The sequence below is a fragment of the Bacillus rossius genome, chromosome 7 (genome assembly GCF_032445375.1).
Source record: "Bacillus rossius redtenbacheri isolate Brsri chromosome 7, Brsri_v3, whole genome shotgun sequence".
Lineage (NCBI taxonomy): Eukaryota > Metazoa > Arthropoda > Insecta > Phasmatodea > Bacillidae > Bacillus > Bacillus rossius.
In genome coordinates this window covers 54931961-54956288 of record NC_086335.1, presented here as the reverse complement: position 1 = coordinate 54956288, position 24328 = coordinate 54931961, and the positions used below count along the sequence as shown (strand labels likewise).

The following is a 24328-nucleotide window of genomic DNA, read 5'->3' as shown; positions in this document are numbered from 1 at the left end:
TCGGGGGCCACGAGGGCTCGGGCTACGGCCACCTCACCGTGAGTGCCTGCTCTCTCTGTCTCTCTCCCCTTCCTCCCCCTCGGGGGCCACGAGGGCTCGGGCTACGGCCACCTCACCGTGAGTGCCTGCTCTCTCTGTCTCTCTCCCCTTCCTCATCCTCCCCCTCGAGGGCCACGAGGGCTCGGGCTACGGCCACCTCACCGTGAGTGCCTGCTCTCTCTGTCTCTCTCCCCTTCCTCCCCCTCGGGGGCCACGAGGGCTCGGGCTACGGCCACCTCACCGTGAGTGCCTGCTCTCTCTCCCTCTCTCTCCCCTTCCTCATCCTCCCCCTCGGGGGCCACGAGGGCTCGGGCTACGGCCACCTCACCGTGAGTGCCTGCTCTCTCTCCCTCTCTCTCCTTTATCCTCCTCCCCCTCGGGGCCACGAGGGCTCGGGCTACGGCCACCTTACAGTGAGTTCGGAATTTTTCTGTTTTCGTATCCATTTCTTAAACGTTATTTATAAAGAGTGAACGTGGCCAAAACGCCTGCCTAGTATTGTTTGTTTTTGCTTACGACAGTATGTTTCACGATTAGTTTGCAGTACAAAGCATTGTTGCCAGATTTTACTACCCGGCTTGTTAACGTAATTTTTTATTTCGTAATACATCAATAATCATAGTAGGTTCTATATTTCTCTCAATTTTTTATTTTGTTGATAATTTGAAGGACATAAAATAGTGTTTTTGACAGTATTATTACATTTGTATACAGTCTGAAGAAAAACTAATTATGATTTCACAGAAGAAACTAATTGTAGTAGTCGGTCACTATTAATAAAAAGACGTTCCATAATTATGTACTATGGTGAAACGGAGCCAACATTTTTAATATTAATCGATACAAAAAATCGAAAATAATTAAAACCAGTTTGCATCTTTCTTAAAAGTAAGAATGGGAAATTTTTAGATTATTCTCTTTTTTGAAATACAGTAATAAAATGTACTATTTTCTTTTCAAATTTCCCTTTTTATTTTTTGTACATTCTGAAAGAAAAAAAATATTGTTCTGTCTAATACGTCTGTGCTCTTTGGGTTCGTTTGGAAACATATCACACTGAAACAAGGACGGCGCTGATGTCAGATACGTTCGTTGCAAAGAGAAATAGCGCACTGCAATCTACGGATGAGATATGATATAGTCTCGCGTTGGGTATTTCTCTTGTCATTGTTACGTCAAGTAAGGGATTTTCCTGCAAGCTGATCCCGACAGCGTTGCTCACAAATATCTATCTGCTAAAAGTTATTTTCGAGCGGTAAAGGGTCACACAAGTGATCACATAGTAAATTATAAACACTTGCAAGCTTTTTTTACCGTTATAATATTTAGTAAATATCCGGTGAAAATATTTTAAGAAGAAAACGTAAAATGCCAGAGCCTTATCGTGATGAATTTACAGCAAAAGCCCTCGAATTATAGAAATGGAAAGGAAATTAATTAACCAACGTGGCGTGTGAGACAAAACCTTTAACGAGAATTTTATATGGTTTTAAACAATTTAATTATTTAATTTTGACATCGGGTGCAGGTAGTTAAAACCAACAATGAAGTAAAAGGTTAAGAAATTAGATAAAACCATATATTATATATATTTTTCTTTTTTCAAGAACGTTTATATCCTAAAATTAACTTCAGAAGAAAAAAAAGAAACATTCGAAAAAGTTCAACAACCTCCTCTATTTAATCTTTTGTGGGTTATCACAATTTACGCCCGAGGGGTATTCAATTTTAGTTAAATGTTTATTAAAAATTATATAATCCAGAAACTGCTTATTTAAGAGTTTTGAAAAACTTATAGACCAATTATTTTTTCTATTTTTATTTATATTTATTTCAATCGTATCATAAATTAAGAACAGCATCGTGTGGTATTCAGTTTTGGATTAACAGTTTGTATATAGCCTTAAACGTTAAACACTTAATTTTTACTATATCGTTTGGTTTTGTTTAAACTTATTTTTTCTTTTTGTAAATGAAGTGCTAAAATAAGGAGTTTTACGCTAAAGGCTACACACAAACTTTTTTTTAAAATTTATATCACATGTGAACATTCCCTTAGTTGGTCTGAAATATAAATTCACTTTTAAGTTCAACGAGGTTTTCCAACCCCAGCCATGCCTTCTCAATACATATTTCCATCCCCTTTCTCTCCCCCCCCCCCCCCCCAAACAAAACCTGTTTACCGATCACCCCTTACCCCACTTTGTCCAGCACTCATGGTTTATATCTCCCCTGCGTTTTATCCGCGTTAATGTGCTTATATACTGAATAACTGAATAGGTACCTTATTCGTAAAATGATTTTTTCTGTTTTAACAAAATATAAATAAAAAATTAAAATTGGTTATAGTACCCATGCTACCATTCATGATTTATTTTATTACAGGTTACTTCTCTTCAACTTATCAATGCCATCATATCCAAAGCCGAGACACTGGAGTTTCGAATACACCTGAGGAATGAGTTTCTGCGGTCTGGACTCAGCAGTGTGATAGATGTGAGTCTAACAATACTTCACTTTTAAAATGACCGAGGACAATATAGCCCACGGTACATTTTTACCTTAATTTTTTTCAACAGTTAAAAGTATAAAAAACTGAAAAAAAAAAAATAATTTCATCAGTTCCAAGCTGAATAAATTTCTATGGTATGCATTTTTATTTAAGTAATTTAATGTTTCCATCGGAAGGGCTTGGGACATACGAATTCTAGGAGTCGCATAATAAGTAAGAAGAAAGTTTGCTCTGTGGATCGAAAACCAGGGACACAAGACATGTTAAAAATTATTTCGGCATTGTGGCAGAATAGTTACAAAAAAAACTTAATTTTTTTTTCAGTAGAATATACATATTTAAATCTAAAATACCATGAACATTTTTGCCACAAAAACTTATGTTATTATTAAACTAACTTCAAAAATCATAAATTGCTTAGCAAATACTATTGTAAAAATCAGTAACTATGTTTAATATCTTTATCCGTTTCTTGTGCAGTCTTCAAGATAGTTTTTATAATTTGTATTTGTGTGGTTATAAATTTAAAGTTGTTTTTTTTTTGTGTACAGGAACTAGGGAGAGATGCAAGTCAAGATTTGAAAATCCAACTGGAATGTTTCATAAGTGATAGGGATGAAGATTATTTTGAACTCATGCAGAAGTTCGATAACGTCTTCATTGACCTACAGAACACTGATGACTGTTTTGAGATCATAAAAAACTTGGTGAAAAGTACGTCTGCGGAATCTCACTTCCTCTCCATCCTGCAGCATTTAATGCTCATAAGAGACGATGTTTTTATCAGGTAGGTACAAGAAACTTGGACATGTATTTTTTTTAATGAATTTTGTGGGTAAATTAAATTTTTTATTGCGATTACCATCAGTGAAATAGTGGATATATTACGTCGCCGATTTAATAACAGCACTGAACTTACAAAAAATTTGACTATCAATCCTGGGTAGGCCAAATTTTTAGATAAATTTTTTTAACTTATTTCGAATGAAAGCCAATCAGGTTAGTTGAAAGCCTCAAGATATCGGGTTGTTAATAAAGTCAAGTTATAGAGTAAGAAATACTTACTTAATTACTTTAAATGTTATTAAATGTTATAATATAAATATATTATTATCGGAGCTTTTTAATATATTTAACAACGTGTCCAGTATCACGGAGTAAAGGAAAAATGTGGAATTTTCAGAGAATTTTGAATTTCTGAAAGAAAGAAAAAAAGGTCACGGAATTTTAAAAAATATCGGCTGAACTAAGCCCATCTTTTATCGTTTAATCCATCCAATGTGGCATGCGTATTGTATTTCGATTTAGTTTTGTTTTTTTGCAAATACGTGTATATGAAAATTGCTTGTCATGAAAATGTCTATCAGAAAAGCGGTAACATGACAAAAAAATAATTATGAAGTCGTTAAGTGTCATAAATGTTTGTGAAATTATGGTAGTGTAACATGACCAGGATTTCCATTATTTTCAGGCCAGCATATTTCAAGCTGATAGACGCGTGTGTGTCTAGAATCGTTCTGCATAAGAACGGATTGGATCCAGATTTCCAAAATTTCGTACTAGACGCGGAGGAGTTACTGCAAGTTATCACAAGTAAGATTTAAGGTGATGTATTTTTCATAAACACGCTGGTGTATAACATAAAAAAAAACTGTAAAAATTCTACATTAGTTTTTTTTTTTCTTTTTGGTATATTGTGGAGTGATGTTTCACATAATTTCAGCAATTTTAATAACTGAGTTAAACAGAATATTTAAATAATGTTACATGTGGGAAAATCAGGTTCAAAAAGGATTGACATATCAGTTAAATGCAGTTTTATTTTCTGACTATTATTTACGCTTTTAATTTAATAATGAACACACAGTCTCTGTCCGATCAATCAAACATTAAAACTGCCCACTGGTGCCTGGCTCGACAGTGGCTCGCTCTTCTGCCGGTCTCTGTACGCACACCACAGTCCTCGACAATCACCACGCATCACTCACCACCTCGCACCACCCACCACCTCGCACCACTCACCACCTCGCACCACTCACGACCCCTCACCACTCAACACCTCGCACCAATCACTACCCCACACCACTCAACACCCCGTACCACTCAACACCCCGCACCACTCACCACCTCGCATCACTTACCACTTCGCATCATTCACCACCTCGCATCATTCACCACTTCGCATCATTCACCACCTCGCATCATTCACCACCTCGCATCATTCACCACCTCGCATAGTTCACCACCTCGCAACTAAACACCAACTGTATCGACACCACCGCAGAGGCTCTCGCGACTATCCCACGTCACGCACTCCACAGGCTGATTGGAGGTAGAGCAGCCGGCTCCCACAAGTTTCAGCCATCATTCCGTACATGTTGACCCAGGGAGTGGGGATATAACCTTCCCCCCCCCCCCTCTTCCCCGAAAACCCCGTAAATTAAATTCTGCGAACGGTCCTACTCTCGCCCTTGGGTTTTTATATTTGCATGGACCAATCCCACACGTCAGTGGTACCGCACTGCAAAGTTATTAATTTAAACTCATCGTGTATATGTTAAGTTTTATTTGAAGATTTTTTTATTTCTTCAGTTAGTAGGTCTACTTAACTACAAATTTAAAATTGTGTACAACTGTATTTAAAATAATTTCAAAATTCAGGAATCCATACATTTAATATCGACAGTCAGTTCAATGAAATGTAGTTCTGATTAGGACTATTTTGCCGGATTATCGTAAGTCATTATAGCTTTAAGGGAATACCAATGAAAATTGATAGTCAGTACAATGGGTTTAAAAATAAGTTATAATAAACTACTCTGTGGAAATTAAAAAAATAATAATAGAGAAGAGAGTTGGTTCTTTCCAAAGGCTTATTACGGGAATCTGAAATGTGAAATGTAACTCGCCATAAAACAGGAAACGCACTGAACGGAAATTAAAACTTACAGTAACGAAAAACTCTGAGCAAACTAAAAACGCACGGCAACCACAGTAATACGACCTAGCAACTAAGGTCGACCCGGAAAAAAACCCATGGAAGGATCGCTTAATGCCAGATCACAGAGTTTACCAAACCATAGAATACAGATTAAAGACATTTCACGGCATGTAAGTTTTTAAAGTTGTAGTTTCATATTTAGGCTACGTTAGGGTGTTTGTCATCAGCTAACTTGGCTGTCAGTAGGTCTACGCTGAGAGTGCCTTCTTAGTAACTAACGGGTCCAACCGTCTAGTCTAGACATAGGGGTTCCTGGCTTGTGATCCAAAGGTCCTGGGTTCGATTGTCGGTCTCGACGAAGACTTTTCACGTGCAATGTGTGCGGGAAAAATTTAATTCCCAATTCGGTTCTGGGTTGTTTTGTTTCACGTTCACCTCCTTGTTGAGGAAGAAATTCGCAAACTATCGCGGAGATGACAGACACTCCAATTCAGCCCCTGAGATGATTCATTTATCATCATCGTCAAAGTTATAATGATACCGAGCGAGAACCATTATTACATGAGCCATAAATAATTTCATGAACTATCTTAGCAGTATGTGAACATCTAAATCACAAAATACAGGGTAATTATAAAGTCCGTGAAACATTTCATAAAATCGGTACAGCGAAATGGAAAAGAATAACCTAACAAATTATATACTGCGAGAAAGAACAAATCTCAAAATTTTTTTGAATGTAGCGCCAAAAAGCTATTTTAAAAAACAACCGACAGGGGCGCTAGTGCATGTAGTTGCTGAAAATGGCTGCGAACCAGGCAGAGAAAGCCTTTTGTGTGCTTGAATACGCCCGTAGCGAATCGGTAGTGAGTGTCCAAAGAGCTTTCCGTGGCAAGTTTAACAAAACACCACCAGTTTACAATAGCATAATGAAGTGGTACAAGAAATTCGAGGAAGACGGCTGTTTGTGCGACGCAAAACGGTCGGGTCGTCCAGGCGTGTCACAACAGACAGTGGATTGTGTACGGGACGTGATGGTGCGGAGTCCCAAGAAGTCAACTTATCGGGCTAGTGCAGAATTGAACATCCCTCAGCCAACAGTGTGGAAAATTTTTCGTAAGCGATTAAGAGTGAAGCCGTACAAATTGCAGCTTCTGCAAGCCATCAGCCACGATGACAAATTGCTCCGACTGCAGTTCTGCATTGCCATGCAGAACCGTCTTGAAGACGATGACTTTGCAAGCAAATTAATCTTCAGTGACGAAGCCACTTTTCATCTCTCAGGAAGAGTCAACCGACACAACACACGCATATGGGGGACAGAGAGTCCACATGCAACTCTTGAACACGTCCGAGATTCGCCAAAAGTTAGTGTGTTCTGTGCCATGTCAAACAAGACAGTTTATGGCCCCTTCTTCTTCGCTGAGAGAACTGTCACTGGTATCACCTACCTCGACATGCTGCAATTGTAGCTTATGCCACAACTTGAAGCTGATAGCAGGGACTTCATCTTCCAACAAGATGGTGCTCCACCGCATTACCTACCACAATGTGGTACGAGATTATCTGAATGAGACGTTGCCACATCGCTGGATGGGCCGTGGGGCGGCCGCTGACCAAGTGCTACTCCCGTGGCCACCACAATCACCGGACTTGACACCTTGCGATTTTTTCTTGTGGGGATACATCAAGGATAGTGTTTATGTTTCACCTCTACCACAGAACCTTGACGAATTGAGACACCGCATCGTAGCAGCTGCTCTTACCATCACTCCTGATATTCTGGGTCGGGTATGGGCAGAATTGGACTATCGATTAGATGTGTGTCGTGTGACGCAAGGTGGACACATAGAACATTTATAACTAGTAAAAAAAAAACTTTGAGAGTTTTTCTTTCACGTGGTATATAATTTGTTACATAATTCTTAGCCATATCACTGTACCGATTTTTTGAAATGTTTCACGTACTTTATAATTACCCTGTACTGCTGTCTTGAGCTGACTCACTAAAATTTAAACGACCTTGATTTTAGTGCAAACATAACATAAAATGGTATACTGTGAGAACATCGGAAACATTGGAATTTTTTTTTTCCACCGTGAATAATTATCTGGTTTAGTATTGTTCACAGTGCACCTAATTCATCAATTTAATTGTATAATTGTCTGTAATTTCTGTGATTTAAAGCATAACAATAGTTTTATAAAATTAACAATTGTTATTTACGACTTAGAAATATTTATGAACGAGCACTTTAGTAACATAACAATCTTGTCGGCAGCTAGGGAACTAGAGGCAGAGGAAGAAAACAGAAAACTTCAGCACAAAATAAGTGAATTACAAAGTAAAGCCGAAGATACTGAAACTAAAAGGCAAGAAACAAGAGCTTGTCTCACGGAAACTGAAGAAAAATGTCGGGGGTTAGAAGATAAGTTAATAGAGGCCAAAGACGTAATCAAAGATCTTTCTTCAATCATTGAAAAGGTAAGTAAAACCATCTTTTAAGTATTCTGATTTTTATATTGTATGTTATTCCACTATTTGCTAGGTTTTTAATGATGGTATGGTCAGTGAGTTTATCATTATTAATTTTATAATGAAATTGTGACCATTGTCCAGATTGTATAATATGTATAGTTTGTAACCACACATATTCATATAAATTTTTCAGAACTCTTTGAAAACATGCCACCTTAAGTGCTATTTGATTGTTTCCATACCACTATGCAAACTTGACATAAAATATTACAACAGAGATTATGTTTTAGCTGCATAAAAAGGAAAGAACTGCCTAAGTATTACTGCACATTACATGTTGTGAAATCAATGACAATATTTAAATTTTATTTGCAGCTACAGGCCAAGGTTGCTTTAGCCAGTATGCCTACTGCCAAAAACGAATCATCTACATCATCTACTAGTGGAAATAATTTGCCACCACCGCCTCCACCAATGCCAGGAATGGTAATGGCACCACCGCCCCCGCCTATGCCAGGAATGGGCACGGCACCACCGCCCCCACCTATGCCAGGAATGGGCATGGCACCACCGCCCCCGCCTATGCCAGGAATGGGCATGGCACCACCGCCCCCGCCTATGCCAGGAATGGGCATGGCACCACCGCCCCCGCCTATGCCAGGAATGGGCATGGCACCACCGCCCCCGCCTATGCCAGGAATGGGCATGGCACCACCGCCCCCGCCTATGCCAGGAATGGGCACGGCACCACCGCCCCCACCAATGGCTGGAATGAGCACCTCTCTAGGGATACCTGGGATGAACACTGCTGCCAACAGACCACCAGCATTTGGCAACAATGCCATGTTCAGTACTAATCCTGGGCTTCCGCACGGCTTGAAGCCGAAGAAAGAGTGGCAAGTCGCGACCAACATCAAGAGAGCCAACTGGAAAACGGTGAGATGTGTTATTTGGACATTATAATGTTGTAGCGCCAATAATGCTTACCTTATTCATATATTGGCTACAATAATATAAATATAGTTTTCGCATTTTAGGCCAACTAAACTAAACATATAGAAAGCAAGCACCACCGCAAAGTGATTGTTGACTAGATTATTTTCCAAGAAATGTATGATAATTATGTTATAATCTAAAGTTTCCTAGTAATTTTTTTTTCCTGTCCTACCGTTACGTTGATGACAATTGTTTCAGTCCTCGTCATTGATGACAATTATTTAAGTCGCCGATAATCTGCGGTTGTGAAAACATATTCTTTACAGTTATTCCCGAAAATACAATACAGTATGTTACATACGGCTTCTAGCTTAAATTCTTCTGCCCTAGGATACTACTGTGTGCTTTTTTTTTTTGCTTCCCTTTACTGTCATTTCCCCATGACTTCAGCTTCGGCCCCAGAATCGGCCATCTTGAAGGGGATCACTCCTCGCCAGCTTTGTTTTCAAAAAATTAAGCCACGTCTTGCAGTGCCGCTTTCGTTTTACACGTTTTATGGTTCCACATGGCATTATACCTGGATTTGATCGCTTGAAGTCAATATTTGAGGACTGGAGTGATTATAATGCCAGTTGTAATTCCCCCCCCCCCCCCCCCCCCCCCGGCCCCACGTGATATAAGTTTTTTTATTCCCGGTGGTTGCAAGCACAAGAGTCTAGTGGAAGGAAATAAATTGCGGCGCAAGCATCCATGTGTTCCCGAAGTATAACCGGAGCATGACGCTAAGGTATGCTTCAGGAACACTCGGTGCTTGTGCCGCAGTTGCATTCCTACCGCTATACCCCTGTAGTACACACTGCAGCCTTTTAGTGGATATGTTTGCAAAACGGTGTAACATCTTGGGAAGATACATAGAAAATTTTTTTTTGCACTTTTAAAAAATTATTACTTTGAAACAACAATTTGTCTTGAAATTGTTTGTAATACTATAAGAAAGATATTGTAACTTTGTGCAGTACATGACAATAATTATTTTTGCATTTATTAAATACGGGTTTTCGAGTTAATACTGAGTATTTCTTACGAAAATTGTCGCATAATTTTATATTTTAATTGATGTTTCGTTCAAGCATATTTTTATAACCATGGAAATGATAATTCAGAATAAAATAATTTGACTTAATTTTGTTTTATTATCCTTATTAATGTGTGCAGTGAATACTGTTAATCTATCCAGGGAACGATTAACAAATAAATTTAACCATTGGAGCTATGTGAACCAAGTATATTACTGCGAACAATATTTTTTAGTGATGCAAATATACAAATATATGTAATTTAACATGTATATATCTGTTCCATGTACAAAAATGATCATAAATTTTTGCAACGTAATGCCAAACATTGGGCTCAAAATAGAAAAAATAATTCAACATGCCGGTGACTAATCATATTTTTTTTAGCAACACTTCTAACCAAGTATTTTGCATTTTATATTATTAAAGTTAAACACTCCAAAAGTATTTCCTCTGAAAGTATTCACTGTGATTTCCCTTATTTCCCTAAAGTAAACAATAATGCTGAAGTCTGAGGTTTCAGCGGGCTAGTCCCTTATACGTATCATTATTATGTATAGATAAGTTCGTATGCTTAAATGTTTTTCTTATTGTCTGAACTACAGATAACGCCCGGAAAAATTAACGAAAATTCATTTTGGTTGAATGTTCAAGAAGAGAAGTTAGCAGATAGCGAAATATTGAATGGTTTAGCAGAAAAGTTCGTGACAAAATCTGCGAAACCCAAGACTGATTCAGAAAAAAGGTACGTAAAACAGATTTTTTTAATAATTTTAATATTTGAATCCTGGTAGCTAATTTTATCATGCAATGACTTTAAATTTAAGTTGTCTACAATTTGAGGCCAATTTCATTAGGGCCTGCATTTTATTATAAAGAGTGAGCAAAATGTAAAAAAATTGGTATCTAGAAGAACTGCACAATTAGCCGCATAACTACTTGTGATTTTCGTCCAGGGCTTATCTCTTATTTTGATTTCATTTCCTAATACTAGGCTAAATGGTTTTTATTTCATAGAATTGACAAATATTTTAAACAAAATTATATAGATATTTTAAATATTTTTTCCTTCAAATTTTTAAAATAATAACAGCTGTAGAATGTAGCCACCATACATTATTATCATATAATTAGCATACACTTATCAAGTTTATTAATAGTGGTTCATAATATGTACAATGGGCCCTAATATGTCTGGGCTGACCACCCAATTTGTCTCTTGAGTAGGTAAATGCAAGTGCATTAAATTCTGTATCAATACATAAATAACATTAATAGCAATAATCATGATAAATACTGAGCACTCTCGAAAAAAATATTTTTACTAGCATCTGCAACCTTTTTAAATCTTCGTATTTTCATTAACATTAGACTGCGATTGAGTGGCACTCTTCAAGGGCGCCCATATGAATGTTTGTAAGGGGGGGGGGGGGCAGAATTTGTAGGGGGAGGGGGGCAAACCATTACAAATGACAAAAAATGGCCGAAAATGGCCTTAAAGAACTCAAAATTTACCCAAAATGCTCAAGAACACCAAATTTTTTTCTTTGCCTGAAATCCACGGACCCACCCTGCCCATAGGTATGGGCGCCCTTGGCACTCTTATGAAATCAGTGATGGTAGTGATCTCTGGACACCCCTTCCCAGCCCATGTGAGTCAGAATTGAGGCACCGAACTGTCACTTCATCACTTTTGTAGATAACTGTTTGTCATGAAACCACGAACTGCAGGCCTTCAACCAACACAAATAAAATACAAATACTGATAGACGTAAAAGAAAACATGAGCGAATTTTTCCAGCACTCGCCGAGATGTGTAACATCAAACCTCGGTAACGAGCAAAACACCCGTGTTCTCATTTTTCAAATAAAATTATAATACGTAACTCGGATGAGAAATTCGACGTAGTATTCTTTTAAACAATGCCGAGCGTGATAAATATGTACGCAAATTGTGTTTTCAACTACATTTTTAGACGCGAATTACTCGTAGTTTCCACACCCGTCGCTAGAATTCGCTACCGGAGCAGCTACGTCGGCTATAAAATCATTCGATTTGCAGACAGAAATTTTAAACCATGTGGTTTAAAGGTATAGAAATTCTGGAATATATGATTTATGTTTTGGCATGCCAAAATAATGGGATAAATAGTTCAAAAATATAATTATGGCAAAAAAGATGGAAAAATTCAAGATGGCCGGGCCTAATCCTTATGCACGTCGTTTGGCGGCCCAGTCTTTACAGTGTTAAAAATGACCCTTTAAATTTACGAAGAAAGCTGGTCACAAATTATCAAGGGATCTTCGTTAATTTACGGTTATCTTCGTAAGTTTGCGAAAACTGCACTGAATATGAATCCACAATAATCTAATTGTACCAACAGAAACATTCAAAAACTTGTAAAGTCAACAGCACTTTACCCGGTTTACAGCGGAGTACGAAACCAGGAAGTCAAAATACGCCGTAGTTTTTTTTACGAAGATTCGGTTATCTGAAATCACAAATAACACTTTGTTTATTTCAGGTGATTTCCTCCGTTAAGGGGCCCGCCTCGTCAGGGGTGTATGTGTGTTAGTGAGGCGGGATGATAAGCGCGACGCTCGCTGGTGCTTCTAGCGTGGTATAGCCTCTAAGCGCAAGTCTCTGAACTGCCGCGCAGTCTTCTCGTCGTCACAGGATAACTGTGAAATTTGAGCGGTGACCGTGACACTATATTGCGGTGAAATTAAGATAAAGGTGCAATGCAAGTCCCTTAAGTGCTTTCAAGAATCTGTTGGTACTGGTTGTTTTACGCCTAAAAATTACTCTGAAAACATGCGTTTTTAGGCATTTCAACTCTTCTGAAAATACAGTTTAAAAACTTAATCCGAAATCAAAAGTACTTTTTTGGCCCTCATTTAACTCTTGAATGCTTTTCGTAAGCAGACCCCCACTCGGATATGTTGAGTGGTTTTGAAATCGCGTTGTTTTTCCTGAAGCTGTGCGCACCGTGTGTGTGTGCCCGGGCAGGCCTGTAAGTGTGCCGTGTTGCCAAAGAGAGCGCAGTGTCGGTGCCTGTGCCAGCGCGGCGGCGGCGGCGGGGCCCGGCAGGAAGAAGGCCAAGCAGCTGAAGGTGCTGGACGGGAAGACGGCGCAGAACCTGTCCATCTTGCTGGGCGGCCTCTTGAAGCAGCGCTCGCACGCCGACATCAGGACCGCCGTGCTGCGGTGCGACGAGCAGGTGCTGTCCGCGAGCGTGCTGCAGCTGCTGGTCTCCTACCTGCCGTCCGCGGAGCAGCTGAGGAAGCTGCAGCTGCTCGGGGACCAGCGCGACGACCTCACGGAGGCGGAGCAGTTCTGCGTCGCCGTGAGTAGTTCGCTAGTTCCCGACGTGCCCGCGTCACCTGGGACCGGCTACACCTCCCGGTGCACGACAGGACACGGCCGGTCCCTAGGGACACCTGTATTTCGCGAATACATTTCGTGTCTAGGTACATCGCAAAACACCGTAGTTTTTTTCTTGTAGTTATTGGCTGTGGTCGGCGAGAGGTGTTTTCCCGCACTTGACGAAGCCAATGGGAATGTGGATACCGTACTGCTGCACGCACACGATTCGCCATTACTCTAAGAAAAAGCTACAGTGTTTTGTGACATACCTTGACACGAAATGTATTCGCGAAATACAGGTGTCCCTACCAATCCCTTATTTCTGGGGTACCTATCAGTAGAGCCACGGCATTTTCGCGCGTTCATTCAGTCGCAAGGTAGAATGCAAACCTCCACACTGTCGCACTGTGTTCATGATTGGATCGCAGTTATCTGGACACGCCCCTCTACGACCGTGAGCCATAACGATGTCCAGCTAGGAAAGAAGTAAGCGAATCAGGTAGTACCAAATAACAAGGATAAAAATGTTCTCGCTAAGAAATCAACCAATGGGAAAGTAAACATTGGTCGAGCACACCTATAACTTTGAATTCTATCCTGAGGCCAGAGGAATCTGCGATATTTCCGGGACTCTACCTATCAGTTGCCCGAATTCCGCGCATGCGCAGAGCCCGCTTCGGCGTTGAGTTCGTCCAGATGGCGCGGACCCGCGTCAATTCGCATATATGTTCAATTCCGTGAATATCTTGGGACGTACCATAAACGTGTTCGTGTGCCAACTTTACGGTAGCGAAAATATATCCTGGAATACATTTTGTACACTTTAGTGGTCATAACAAGAAAAAGAAATGACTTTAAGAAAAGATGAATATTCTCTCCCAAATTTTAAAAGCTTTCCTCTCCCCCTCATCATTTGGAGCGATGCCTGACAGGAGCTTAATATAGATATAAGGCATTTTCCCTCCTGAATTATGCAAACATTACGTAACAGTAACCAAATTTCAGGAGTTATGGGTCCATGCTGTCAGCCCGTCTTCCCAAGTTTGATTCAAATCTTTCGTCATAGAAATGTATGAATACACATTGTGAGATAATTTCAAGGGTCTTCTCTAGAGTGTTGTAAAACAACTATAACAATATTAAATGATTAATTAAAAAGTTTCTTGGTGTAAAGGGCCAACATTTGCTATGATCGTAAGCATGTGATACTTGGTGGACCAGTGAAGTAGATCAGTATTCATTGATCCATAAAAACTTGAATAAGATTTCCATGATTTCCTAGCTGAGACTTCTCAGCTGCTTCAATTTGATTTTATTTTGTATTCCATTGACTGAAGTGTGGTGTTTGCATCGTAAAACAGTTTTAAATTACTTTTATTTTTAAATGACAATGTTTAACGACGGAGAGTCTAATTCATACTTACTAACCAATAAAACATTAGTAAAACAATTTTAAATAACAGTTTTAGTAAAATATAACATAACGTCATTGGAGTTAATGGGTTAGAACCCCGGCAATGTCAATCGATTAAAAATAATGACAGGCCTTACCTCCATTGGGACCAGCAGTATACTGACCTTCACCACTATAATATATTGATGCATTCAAACATAACTGACCTTGGTTTGAACCTTGGTCGATGCAAAAAAAAAAGTATTCTATGTTCAAAAATATTTATTTGATAATTGCTTCAATTCAATACTTAACCATAAAAGTTACCAAGAACAATTTCCGCAATGTGTTTTGGGCGTAATAATATGGCGAGGTTAAAAAGTGTCTTCAGCTACATCACAGCATGCCGTCTGCCATGGTTCCGCACCCGTGCCGAGTCCGCTGTTGGTGTGTGACGTCACGTGACATGATTTCAGATCTCGGACATCAAGCGTCTGCACGCTCGGCTCAAGTCGTTTTTGTTCAAACTCCAGTTCGCAGAAATTGTGAACGAGGTCAAGCCGGTGAGTTTTATTTTTCCCCCTCCTACCTTTTCCGTGGAGACAAGCCGGCGTTGTAGTACTCCAGCTGCGTCGATGGGGTAACATACATCAAAAACGTGACGTATGTTGCAGCAAATCGTGGCCGCCACGGCAGCCTGCGATGAAATTCGGAAGAGCGCCAAATTCGCCAAGATTCTGGAGCTTGTTCTGTTGGTGGGAAACTACATGAACAGCGGCTCAAAGAGTGGCCCAGCTTTTGGATTCGAAATGAGTTTCCTGCCGAAGGTGAAAAAAAGAAAGAAATGCTATTATAATACCTTGTATCGTTAATTTTTTTTAAACCGCATACACCATAACACTCTATATAGGTGAATCTGATTTAAAACAACAGGTATTTAATTTAACCCACTTAAAGAAATCGTTTTATTCTAGCAGTGATGGAATTTAAGGGGGATTAGGCCCTGTCATCTTTTTGATGTAACTCCAATTTTGAACTATTTATCCCAAAGGGTGCACATCAAGGCATAAATAATATCTCCCAGACCTTCCATACCTTGTTTCAATCACATAATTACTAACAGGCTCCAGTCTGTAAGCTCCGCGGCCGACTACAACCATCTTGATAATCACATCCGTTCACAAGTGTTGACTTCAACGAGAAACCAAACCTAAGTACTATGCCATATCGACCCAAAATATTTATCGCGGATGCTTTATTGCAAGCGGTTCCAAAATATTTGAAATTGCTAGATGGCGAGGCCTAATCCCCTTCAAGAACTCGGTTGAGAAGGATGAGGGGGTAGGCAGTAGAGAGTTCATATTTGTTTACCGATTCCACAAACCACTGTAAGCAGTTGAGATTCTTTTGACATTACACCTGTTTTCTATCATATTCATAGTTTCGTACGACAATAAGGCACTTGTACGAAATATGTTTTTATAGCAAACATTGCAATGTATTTTTCTTTTGTAAATTATTGAACTAAAATAATCATGTAAAATTACAAAAATTGTGAATTTGTAATTTACGTGAAAGCCACTGTATCGTTACAAAAAAAATTTTTTCGCGGTAATACTATGTTCTGATTATTGCCCGGGAATTTATGATTTGTGTTGTCCCAGTACCTACATTAGTAAAGTTATTTGTAAAACCTCTCCTTGAATAGCTTTCCAGTACTAACTGCGCACATAATAAACATGATACAACAAAATATACTAAAAAATTTTGAATATTCGATTATGTTTCCCATGGTTTAAAAATTACTAATATGCTTGAATGGAATACCAGTTAAACTATATAAATTTGCGCGGCAATTCTCGTAAGGAATACCCAGCATTACCTCTTGGGAAACGTATTTGAAACAGCCACGTGTTGCACGAGCTGACGGTACCTATCTGCTTGTCGGCGAAGGACTGCTCTTGTGGAGGGCCCAGTGGCGTAGCCAGGATTTGTGTATGGGGGGGGGGGGTCCTCCCCCGGGAAAAATTGGAATTTAAGGTGTAAAATTGTGCTATTTTAGCAGTTTTCTGGTACTTAAATTTAAATATTGTAATGGTAATTTTTTTTAACATGAAATTTGTTTGAGTGATGAATAATAAATTAATTAAAGATTTGGTGCTAAGGGGGGGAGGGGGTGGGGTTTGAACCCCTAACCCCCCCCCCCCCCCTGGCTACGCCCCTGGCTGGAGGCACGGCCTCACCGGCACGATCTCTCTGTCTCTCTCTGGCCGCAGCTGTCCGGCACCAAGGACTCGGAGAACAAGACGACGCTGCTGCACTACATCGCGGCCACCATCCAGGACAAGTTCCCGGACCTGCTGTGCTTCGACCGGGAGCTGGGGTACTTGGACGCCGCCGCCAAGGTGTCCTCGGAGGCGGCGCAGAAGACGCTGATGCAGCTGGGGGCGGGCCTCAAGCACCTGCAGACCGACCTGGCCGGCTGCGGCGACAGCACGGACCAGGGCGAGCCCGACAGGTTCCGACAGGTCATGGAGGTATCCTTTACTCGGGTCGCCGCGCATGTCCGCTTTCACGGAGGCCGAAATATTCTCAAACGATATAAATGGAATTGAAATTAATCCACACGTACGGAAGTGTGTCAGAAACCCAATACATCATACTAAATCACTCGATACAATAGAAATGAAATGATTCGTACCCAAATGTAATAAAAAAATACGTATAATGAAGTAAAAAAACAACAAACAGCATCAAAAGAACCCATTTATAACGAAATAATTACAATGATTAAATGCATGAATTGTAACGAAATAAATCAAAGGAGAGGACTTAAATGTGTGGAAATTTTATCTACTTGAGCATATTAATGTGAAATAACCGAAATAATCTTAAACGATACAAATTAAACTGAAATAAATCCACATATAAGGAAATGAGTAGGAAACCTAATACATCAAACCAAATCACTCGATACAATGGGAAAAAATAATGATTTGTACCCAAATGTAATAAATTAATTAAAATGAAAAAAAAAACAGCATCAAACCCAGCATTATCAATCCGACGGTTAACTTAAATTTTTACGATGATTTTTTTAAACTTATTTTAGGATATTCTGATATTCTTTCCTGATAAATTATTCTCAGGTCAGTTTGATAATGGCTTACGATAAACTTTCCGGTAGAATTGCGTCATCATGAATTGAAATGGTATTGACCGGCACGTTTAAGTTAAAACATAATAAAAAAAATTTAAATTTATTTTTCCCATTAATGTTCATATTTTTAACGCGACACTGAAGCAAGTAAAACCAAAATTAAAAGGTTTGGCGCGGGTTGCGGGACCCCGCTACCGAGCTGCAGGCCAATGCACGGACAGAAGCAATAGAAGAACCATGGGGAACATTACTGCCAAAGGAGCCACATCCAACAGAGAATGAACCCTGGTGACGTCGGGGGAGACAATTGGAAAGTGGTAGAATTATCACGCTATTAAATGACACTAGTGTGTGTCCCCGTGCGATTATTTTATTTAATTATCACATCATGTAGTAAAGAAGTCGTCGTCAATCGTGAAATGGTAATCGATTGCGATAGAATAAATAAATAAGATTATAGATGTGGTACATTAGTAGTATTGGTAGAAGTGGGTATTGGTAGTGATGGTAGCTCACCTTACATTGTTTGCACTTGGTTGTGAAAAAAAAGAGGTTTTATTTCTATTTCTCCGGCTCCCGTCATCGTAGCGAGTTAAAATACACACATGTTTTTAAACACAAAATGTTTAATCAAAATCGGTCCAGTAAGTTTTTGCACAATACTCGAACAAACAAACAGACAAAATGACAAATATTCAATAATAACATCGAAATTAAATTAAAAGTTGTTCGGTAATAAACTATTTTAATCTCAATAAAAAATATATCTATATAATGATACAATATTTATACGTATTAACCGCGTGGTTTATGCTAAAAAGGGATTAATACATTTGGGTTGTTATTGTATTAATATATAATATATAATGTTACCGCTTCAAGTTCCATTGAAGCACTGTGCCATAAAGACCGAAAGCCAGTACATATGCAAGCCTTGCATATGGGAAGTGCTCTGTTGGAACAGCCATGGCGTTCCTGCAGGCTTGCAACATTCCAGCACATGAAGTACCCACAAGCCAAACAAGAGCACGTTTCTCCTTACACTTATATTCCAGCCATTTTTGGAGGAAGCGCGAAATGAACACGACACGCTGCTGAAGATGTTCAAGCAGATGGAGAAAGCTTTCACCGAAGTTTCCGAGTTCTTCGTGTTCGACAAAACTAAATACACTGTTGAAGAACTGTTCGGAGACATCAAAGCTTTCAAGGATGCCTTCCAGGTGAGTATAATACTGTTATTCAATGTCGCTATATATTGTCTAGTCTCCATTATCCAGTGGATTCTATTCCATGAACGAGTCCACATTTTGAGAGGGGAAAAAAAAAAAAAAAAAGCGAGACATTATTTCAAACAAATTATTCCACTAAATAAAATAACGTGATTGGTTAAGAACTAGGCTAGCCTACCATTTACCAGTTATTTTCTTAGAAATAATGGAAGAATATTCAGCTGTCAAACCAAAAATTATATATATAAATAAATCTACCTGTAAATTTCGTGGTATACATTATAACAACTCAGTTATCTGATCTAAGCAAGATCTCAGCATAGTTAGTTATCTCAGCAGGCGCATGGGCGTCGCAAGGATCGCAAGGATATATATTTTTTTTTTGGGGGGGGGGGGGGGGGGGGGGGACTGCAATTTATTTCGTTGTTGATGAATATTCATCCCCTGGGAAAAAAAGCGGGTGGTCCGGGGGTCTTCCCCCGGGAAAATTTGGGGTTTGAAGGTGCAAAAAGGTGGTTTTAGGCATTTTATTTCCCAAATATTCTAATTATAGTTGGTTGCAATATATAATTTATTTTTTATAAAAAATATTTTCAGAGAACAAATTTGTAAAAACACAGTGCTCACGTTACCACGATTGGACTAAATGCACCATGCGCAACATATGGGTTATGTATCACAGAAATCATATTTTTAATATAACTACGAAACTAAATGTATTATTGGAGGGGACGAAATTGAAGACTTTTATTATTTTTTTTTGGGGGGGGGGGGGAACGTGTTCCCCCCTTCCCCCCGGTTGCGACGCCCATGATTCTATTCCATGAACGAGTCCACATTTTGAAAAAAACTTAGGCGAGACATTATTCGAAACAAATTATTCCATTAAATAAAATAACGTGCTTGGTTAAGAACTAGGCTAGCCTATCATTTACCAGTTATTTTCTTAGAAATAATGGAAGAATATTCAGCTGTCAAACCAAAAATTATATATAAATCTACCTGTAAATTTCGTGGTATACATTATAACTAGGGACCGGAAAAATTCGCGGATTCAATGACCTCTAGGATAGCCTCCATTATCCTCTGCACTTCTCAAGTTAACACGCGTGTTCATTGGTTACTAAATTGTGAGTCGTCTCCGCTGGGTAGCTTGTGATTCGACGCTTCTTTGGTCGATAGTCTCTCATTGGCCCAGAGAGATCCAGTTAAACCGCGAGCCGATAGCAGAACCAGCAGAATTATACACATGTTTGAATTTCAGCCCATCACGAAATGAATCCGCGAATTTCTCCTGTCTCTAATTATAACAACTGAGTTAGGTATCTTATCTAAGCAAGATCTGGGCATAGTTAGTTATCTCAGCAGGCGTTAGTTGAAATATGACTGTAGATAGATATACAGCTGACTTGAGACGCCGGATGGTTGACTCGGCCTGGGCCGCCACTATTGCCCGCAGCGCGCGCACGCAGACAACCTGCGCGCCAGGGAGGCGGAGGAGGCGGCGGCGCGCCGCAGCCAGCAGCGGGGGCGGGCCTCGGGGGCGGCCGGGGGCACCGTGCTGGAGATGAGCCCCGAGGACCCCCAGGAGGGAGTCATGGACAGCCTGCTGGAGGCCCTGCAGACCGGCTCCGCCTTCAGCCGCGAGCAGCGCGCCAAGAGGTCGCGCGGCCGCCCCAGAGGTCTCTACTACTGACACTTCTCACACTGCATCATACTGTCTTCACTGATATTCATAACATCCCCCCAGTGGCGTAGCCAGGATTTACGTATGGGGAGTGTTAAGAAGCATTGCCCCCCCCCCCCCCCCCCGTATTAAAGTGGGGGGGTCCGGGGGTCCTACCCCGGGAAAATTTGGATTTTAAGGTGTAAAATAGTGCTATTTTAGCAGTTTTCAGTACTTAAATTTAAATATTGTAATGGTAATTTTTTTAATATGAAATTTGTTCGAGTGATGAATAAGAAATTAATAAAAGATTTGGCGCTAAGGGGGGAGGGGGGTTGAACCCCCTAAACCCCTTCCCCCCCTGGCTAGATCCCTGCATCCCCCCCCCAAATATTCCGGCGTCCGCCATTGTTCCCGAACATTTTTTTTTTCTGAAGTTATACTTCTTTAGGCGCGGCATGAAAAAAAATGATGAGAGTGAAATTTTAAGATGCGCGCGCATCACTGTAACACAAAAATTAACAGGTTGATGCTGCGCGCGCACCATGTGACGACATTTTCACAGGAAGATGGTGGACCCACGTGTACGAACATAAACCCACATTAGGGGACATACCAAACGTATTGGTGTGTCAATTGAAACTTTATGATAGATAGTGAAATTACCATGGAATTTATTTTGGGTAACTAAAATAGTCATAGTAAAGAGTAAATTCCAAGGTTTTAATTAAAAAACACATTATTTTCGTGTTACATCAAAATAATACACATTTTCCTCGTAACCTTCTGTCAGAGCCCTGGTTATACTGCGCGGTCAATATGCTGAAGGACTGTGGTTCAAAACTAAGCGGTAGGTTTTTTTTTTTTTTACTTTTTTTGAAGTTATACTTCTTTAGGCGCGTTATGCAAAAAATGATGAGAGTGAAATTTTAAGATGCACGCGCATCACTGTATCACAAAATTAACAGGTTGAAGCTGCCCGCTAAATAGCTCATTAAGTCTCGAAAAAAAGCTACCAACAAAATATAAATAGAACCTCTATTAGTCGCGCATGTTGGCACGCTCGTCGCCTCTGATCACTGTTTTCATATTTATAATATTTATCCACATGTTTCTAGTTTCTACATTCACAACACGTGTTTTAGTTTCATACAAGTGCGAATTATATATGTATGTGCTAATAAATTATATTCAGTAGTGATTTAAATGGAATATTTTGATTAATATTATTTACTATTCGTAATAATTAGTAAAAAAATTGTGCCTATATACTTTTCAAGTGCTCCAATATAATTGAGGTTAACTATCCGTATTTATTATTTATTGATATAAATTAAAATATTATTTTTTAATATAATTAATACTAATAATGAATGTTAAAAATTTATTATTGGTTATTTAATATTTACAAAATAAAGAAATAAATTTAATAAAACATTTAATAAAAAATTGTTATAAAAATAAAATCTAACATCAAAATAAAATATTAATTTTTAATATGTATTATTAATTTGAATAAATAATGAATATTTATAAAAATAAATGAACAAATTTAATGAAAACTTTTTGATAAAAATGAAAAGTGAATATTAAATTAAGAAAGTAATAAATAATTAAAAAATGAATAAACTTAAATTAAATTTTTGAATTTATTATTAAATTTATTTATTTTCTTTTAAAATATTAAATAATCAATAATAAATATCTAAAACTAAGAATCTTATAATATTTAGTACAAATTATGTCATATATATTTATTATTCTCTCAATTTTATTTATTTAATTTTAAAAATTTAAACTGAACTGTATTGACTGTCTTGACTCTTTTTTCCGCCCTCTTATTATTTTATTGTAATTAATTATTTGCATGTAATTAAAAACTATTTTTTAATGATGCCAAATAAGTATAACGTCTCACGCGCGTACATAAGTACACGCACCCATTTTTTTTATTCGTGGTACATACGTTAGGGAGTGATAAAAGTATATATAGCATAAATCACCATACATGAATATTTAGTGCGTCGTAGCCAGGACTGCATTTGTGTTTAGTGGGAAAGGGGAAGGGGTGTTTTGTTCTGGGAGGTGTTCTACAACGAATGCTAATCCCATCTCAACCTAGTATAAAAATTCATTTGGTGATGTTTGTATTTGAAAATTTAAAACACAGACGTTTGCAGTCTTATGCGGTCAGTGGTCTTTATCATAGCTACTATGTAAGTTTTAGTATTTTCATAATACTTAGGGGATGTCTGACCCCCTCACCTCCCTCCCCCCCACACACGCGCGCGAAATACGGCTTAGTTTCGACGAATATTCAGTCATTTTGAAATTACGAAGAAATCCTCTTTTATTTGAGTTTTAATTCTTCGCTGAAAAGTACGTAAACTTACCGTGTTTTCTAACAGCGTGTGAATTCTGTTCCAGGCCAGCCGCAGACGGTGCAGAGGTCGCGGTCCAGATCTGGAGCTTGACAGCAGTCCGCTGTGTTCTCATTGTCGAGGACGTTCATTGCTACAAGCATTACAATCGAACATTTCCCGCGCAAACAAAAAAAATACTGTATTTGAATTGCGTCGCGTCGACGTCCCCGCCTCGATCCGCAGCTGGTGAATCACGCGAGAAGCACCGGCGACGTGTACGGGGCGGAACTCCGGCGAGGCACGGCGAGGCCCCCGTCCGCGGAGGAGACCCCGAGGACCGCGCGGTCCAACCACAGACCCAGAGACGAAGACGTTCATCCTGTCGCCATCATTTACCCGCAAGACCAAAACTAAACAACAAAATATATACGCTGCATTCATTCCGATGAAGTGCGGTAGATATTTATTATTTTTATTCTAGAGATTTATAACGCGAAAAGGAAAAAAAAAAATAACCTGTGTCATCTATGGTGTATGGTGTTGCAATGTACTTAATGAGTTACTTCAGTTAAACTGTGTAAATAATTTAAAATAAAATAAAAAAATATTATTTAATTGTTCTCAGTGCATCACGGTACTCAAGTCTGTCGATTGTTTTCTTGCATATTTTTATCACTTGTTTTTAATGAATAGAAACTTCTTGAAATCATTGAGGTGTGGGCTACCCTATTGGTAGGGTAGTTGCTACACATTGCTGAACTCTTGCACCGCAGTGGCGCGCACGAGAGGAAGGAATGGAATGAACCGGCCAAGTCTTACCTGCGCTTGACATACCTCGCAATAACATGGACGACGTCTGGAAGACAGAGAGGGAAAAGGTCCGAGATCATTTAATGGTTATTTTGGAGGAGGGGATAAAAGGGGGAAAATAATACATGAGAAAACTATTGGGAGAAAAGCTCATTAGCATATTGTAGAGTAAAATAAAATTAAAATGTATGTAGATGTAAAGTTTGTTTGACTCCAGTACTATTAACCAGGTTGGTCCTGATAACCTATACCTTACCGGGATTTCACCTGAAAAGTATAGTAAAACATATAACACACTTATAAAAGGTGAATCTAAGAACAGTGTTGAGAGAACACTTATGTGAACAACCTTTAATT

At 39.1% G+C, this 24328-nt stretch overlaps 1 protein-coding gene across 3 annotated transcripts in view; it reads left to right on the top strand.

Moving 5' to 3' along the window:
* Positions 1-23790, top strand: part of LOC134534050 (protein diaphanous-like) — a 47517-nt gene extending 23727 nt beyond the window's left edge. For 2 of the 3 annotated variants that reach the window (XM_063372014.1, XM_063372017.1), the window contains exons 7-19: positions 2425-2535; positions 3103-3338; positions 4023-4144; positions 7775-7977; positions 8347-8907; positions 10589-10728; positions 13030-13330; positions 15220-15306; positions 15418-15570; positions 17020-17280; positions 18959-19123; positions 20592-20814; positions 23226-23790. In XM_063372014.1, the coding sequence (XP_063228084.1) occupies positions 2425-2535; positions 3103-3338; positions 4023-4144; positions 7775-7977; positions 8347-8907; positions 10589-10728; positions 13030-13330; positions 15220-15306; positions 15418-15570; positions 17020-17280; positions 18959-19123; positions 20592-20814; positions 23226-23272 (2610 nt within the window). In that variant the 3' untranslated portion in view covers positions 23273-23790. The remainder of the gene's footprint in view (positions 1-2424; positions 2536-3102; positions 3339-4022; positions 4145-7774; positions 7978-8346; positions 8908-10588; positions 10729-13029; positions 13331-15219; positions 15307-15417; positions 15571-17019; positions 17281-18958; positions 19124-20591; positions 20815-23225) is intronic. The other variant, XM_063372016.1, reaches the window with a different exon arrangement.
* The last annotated feature ends 538 nt before the right edge of the window (positions 23791-24328 follow it).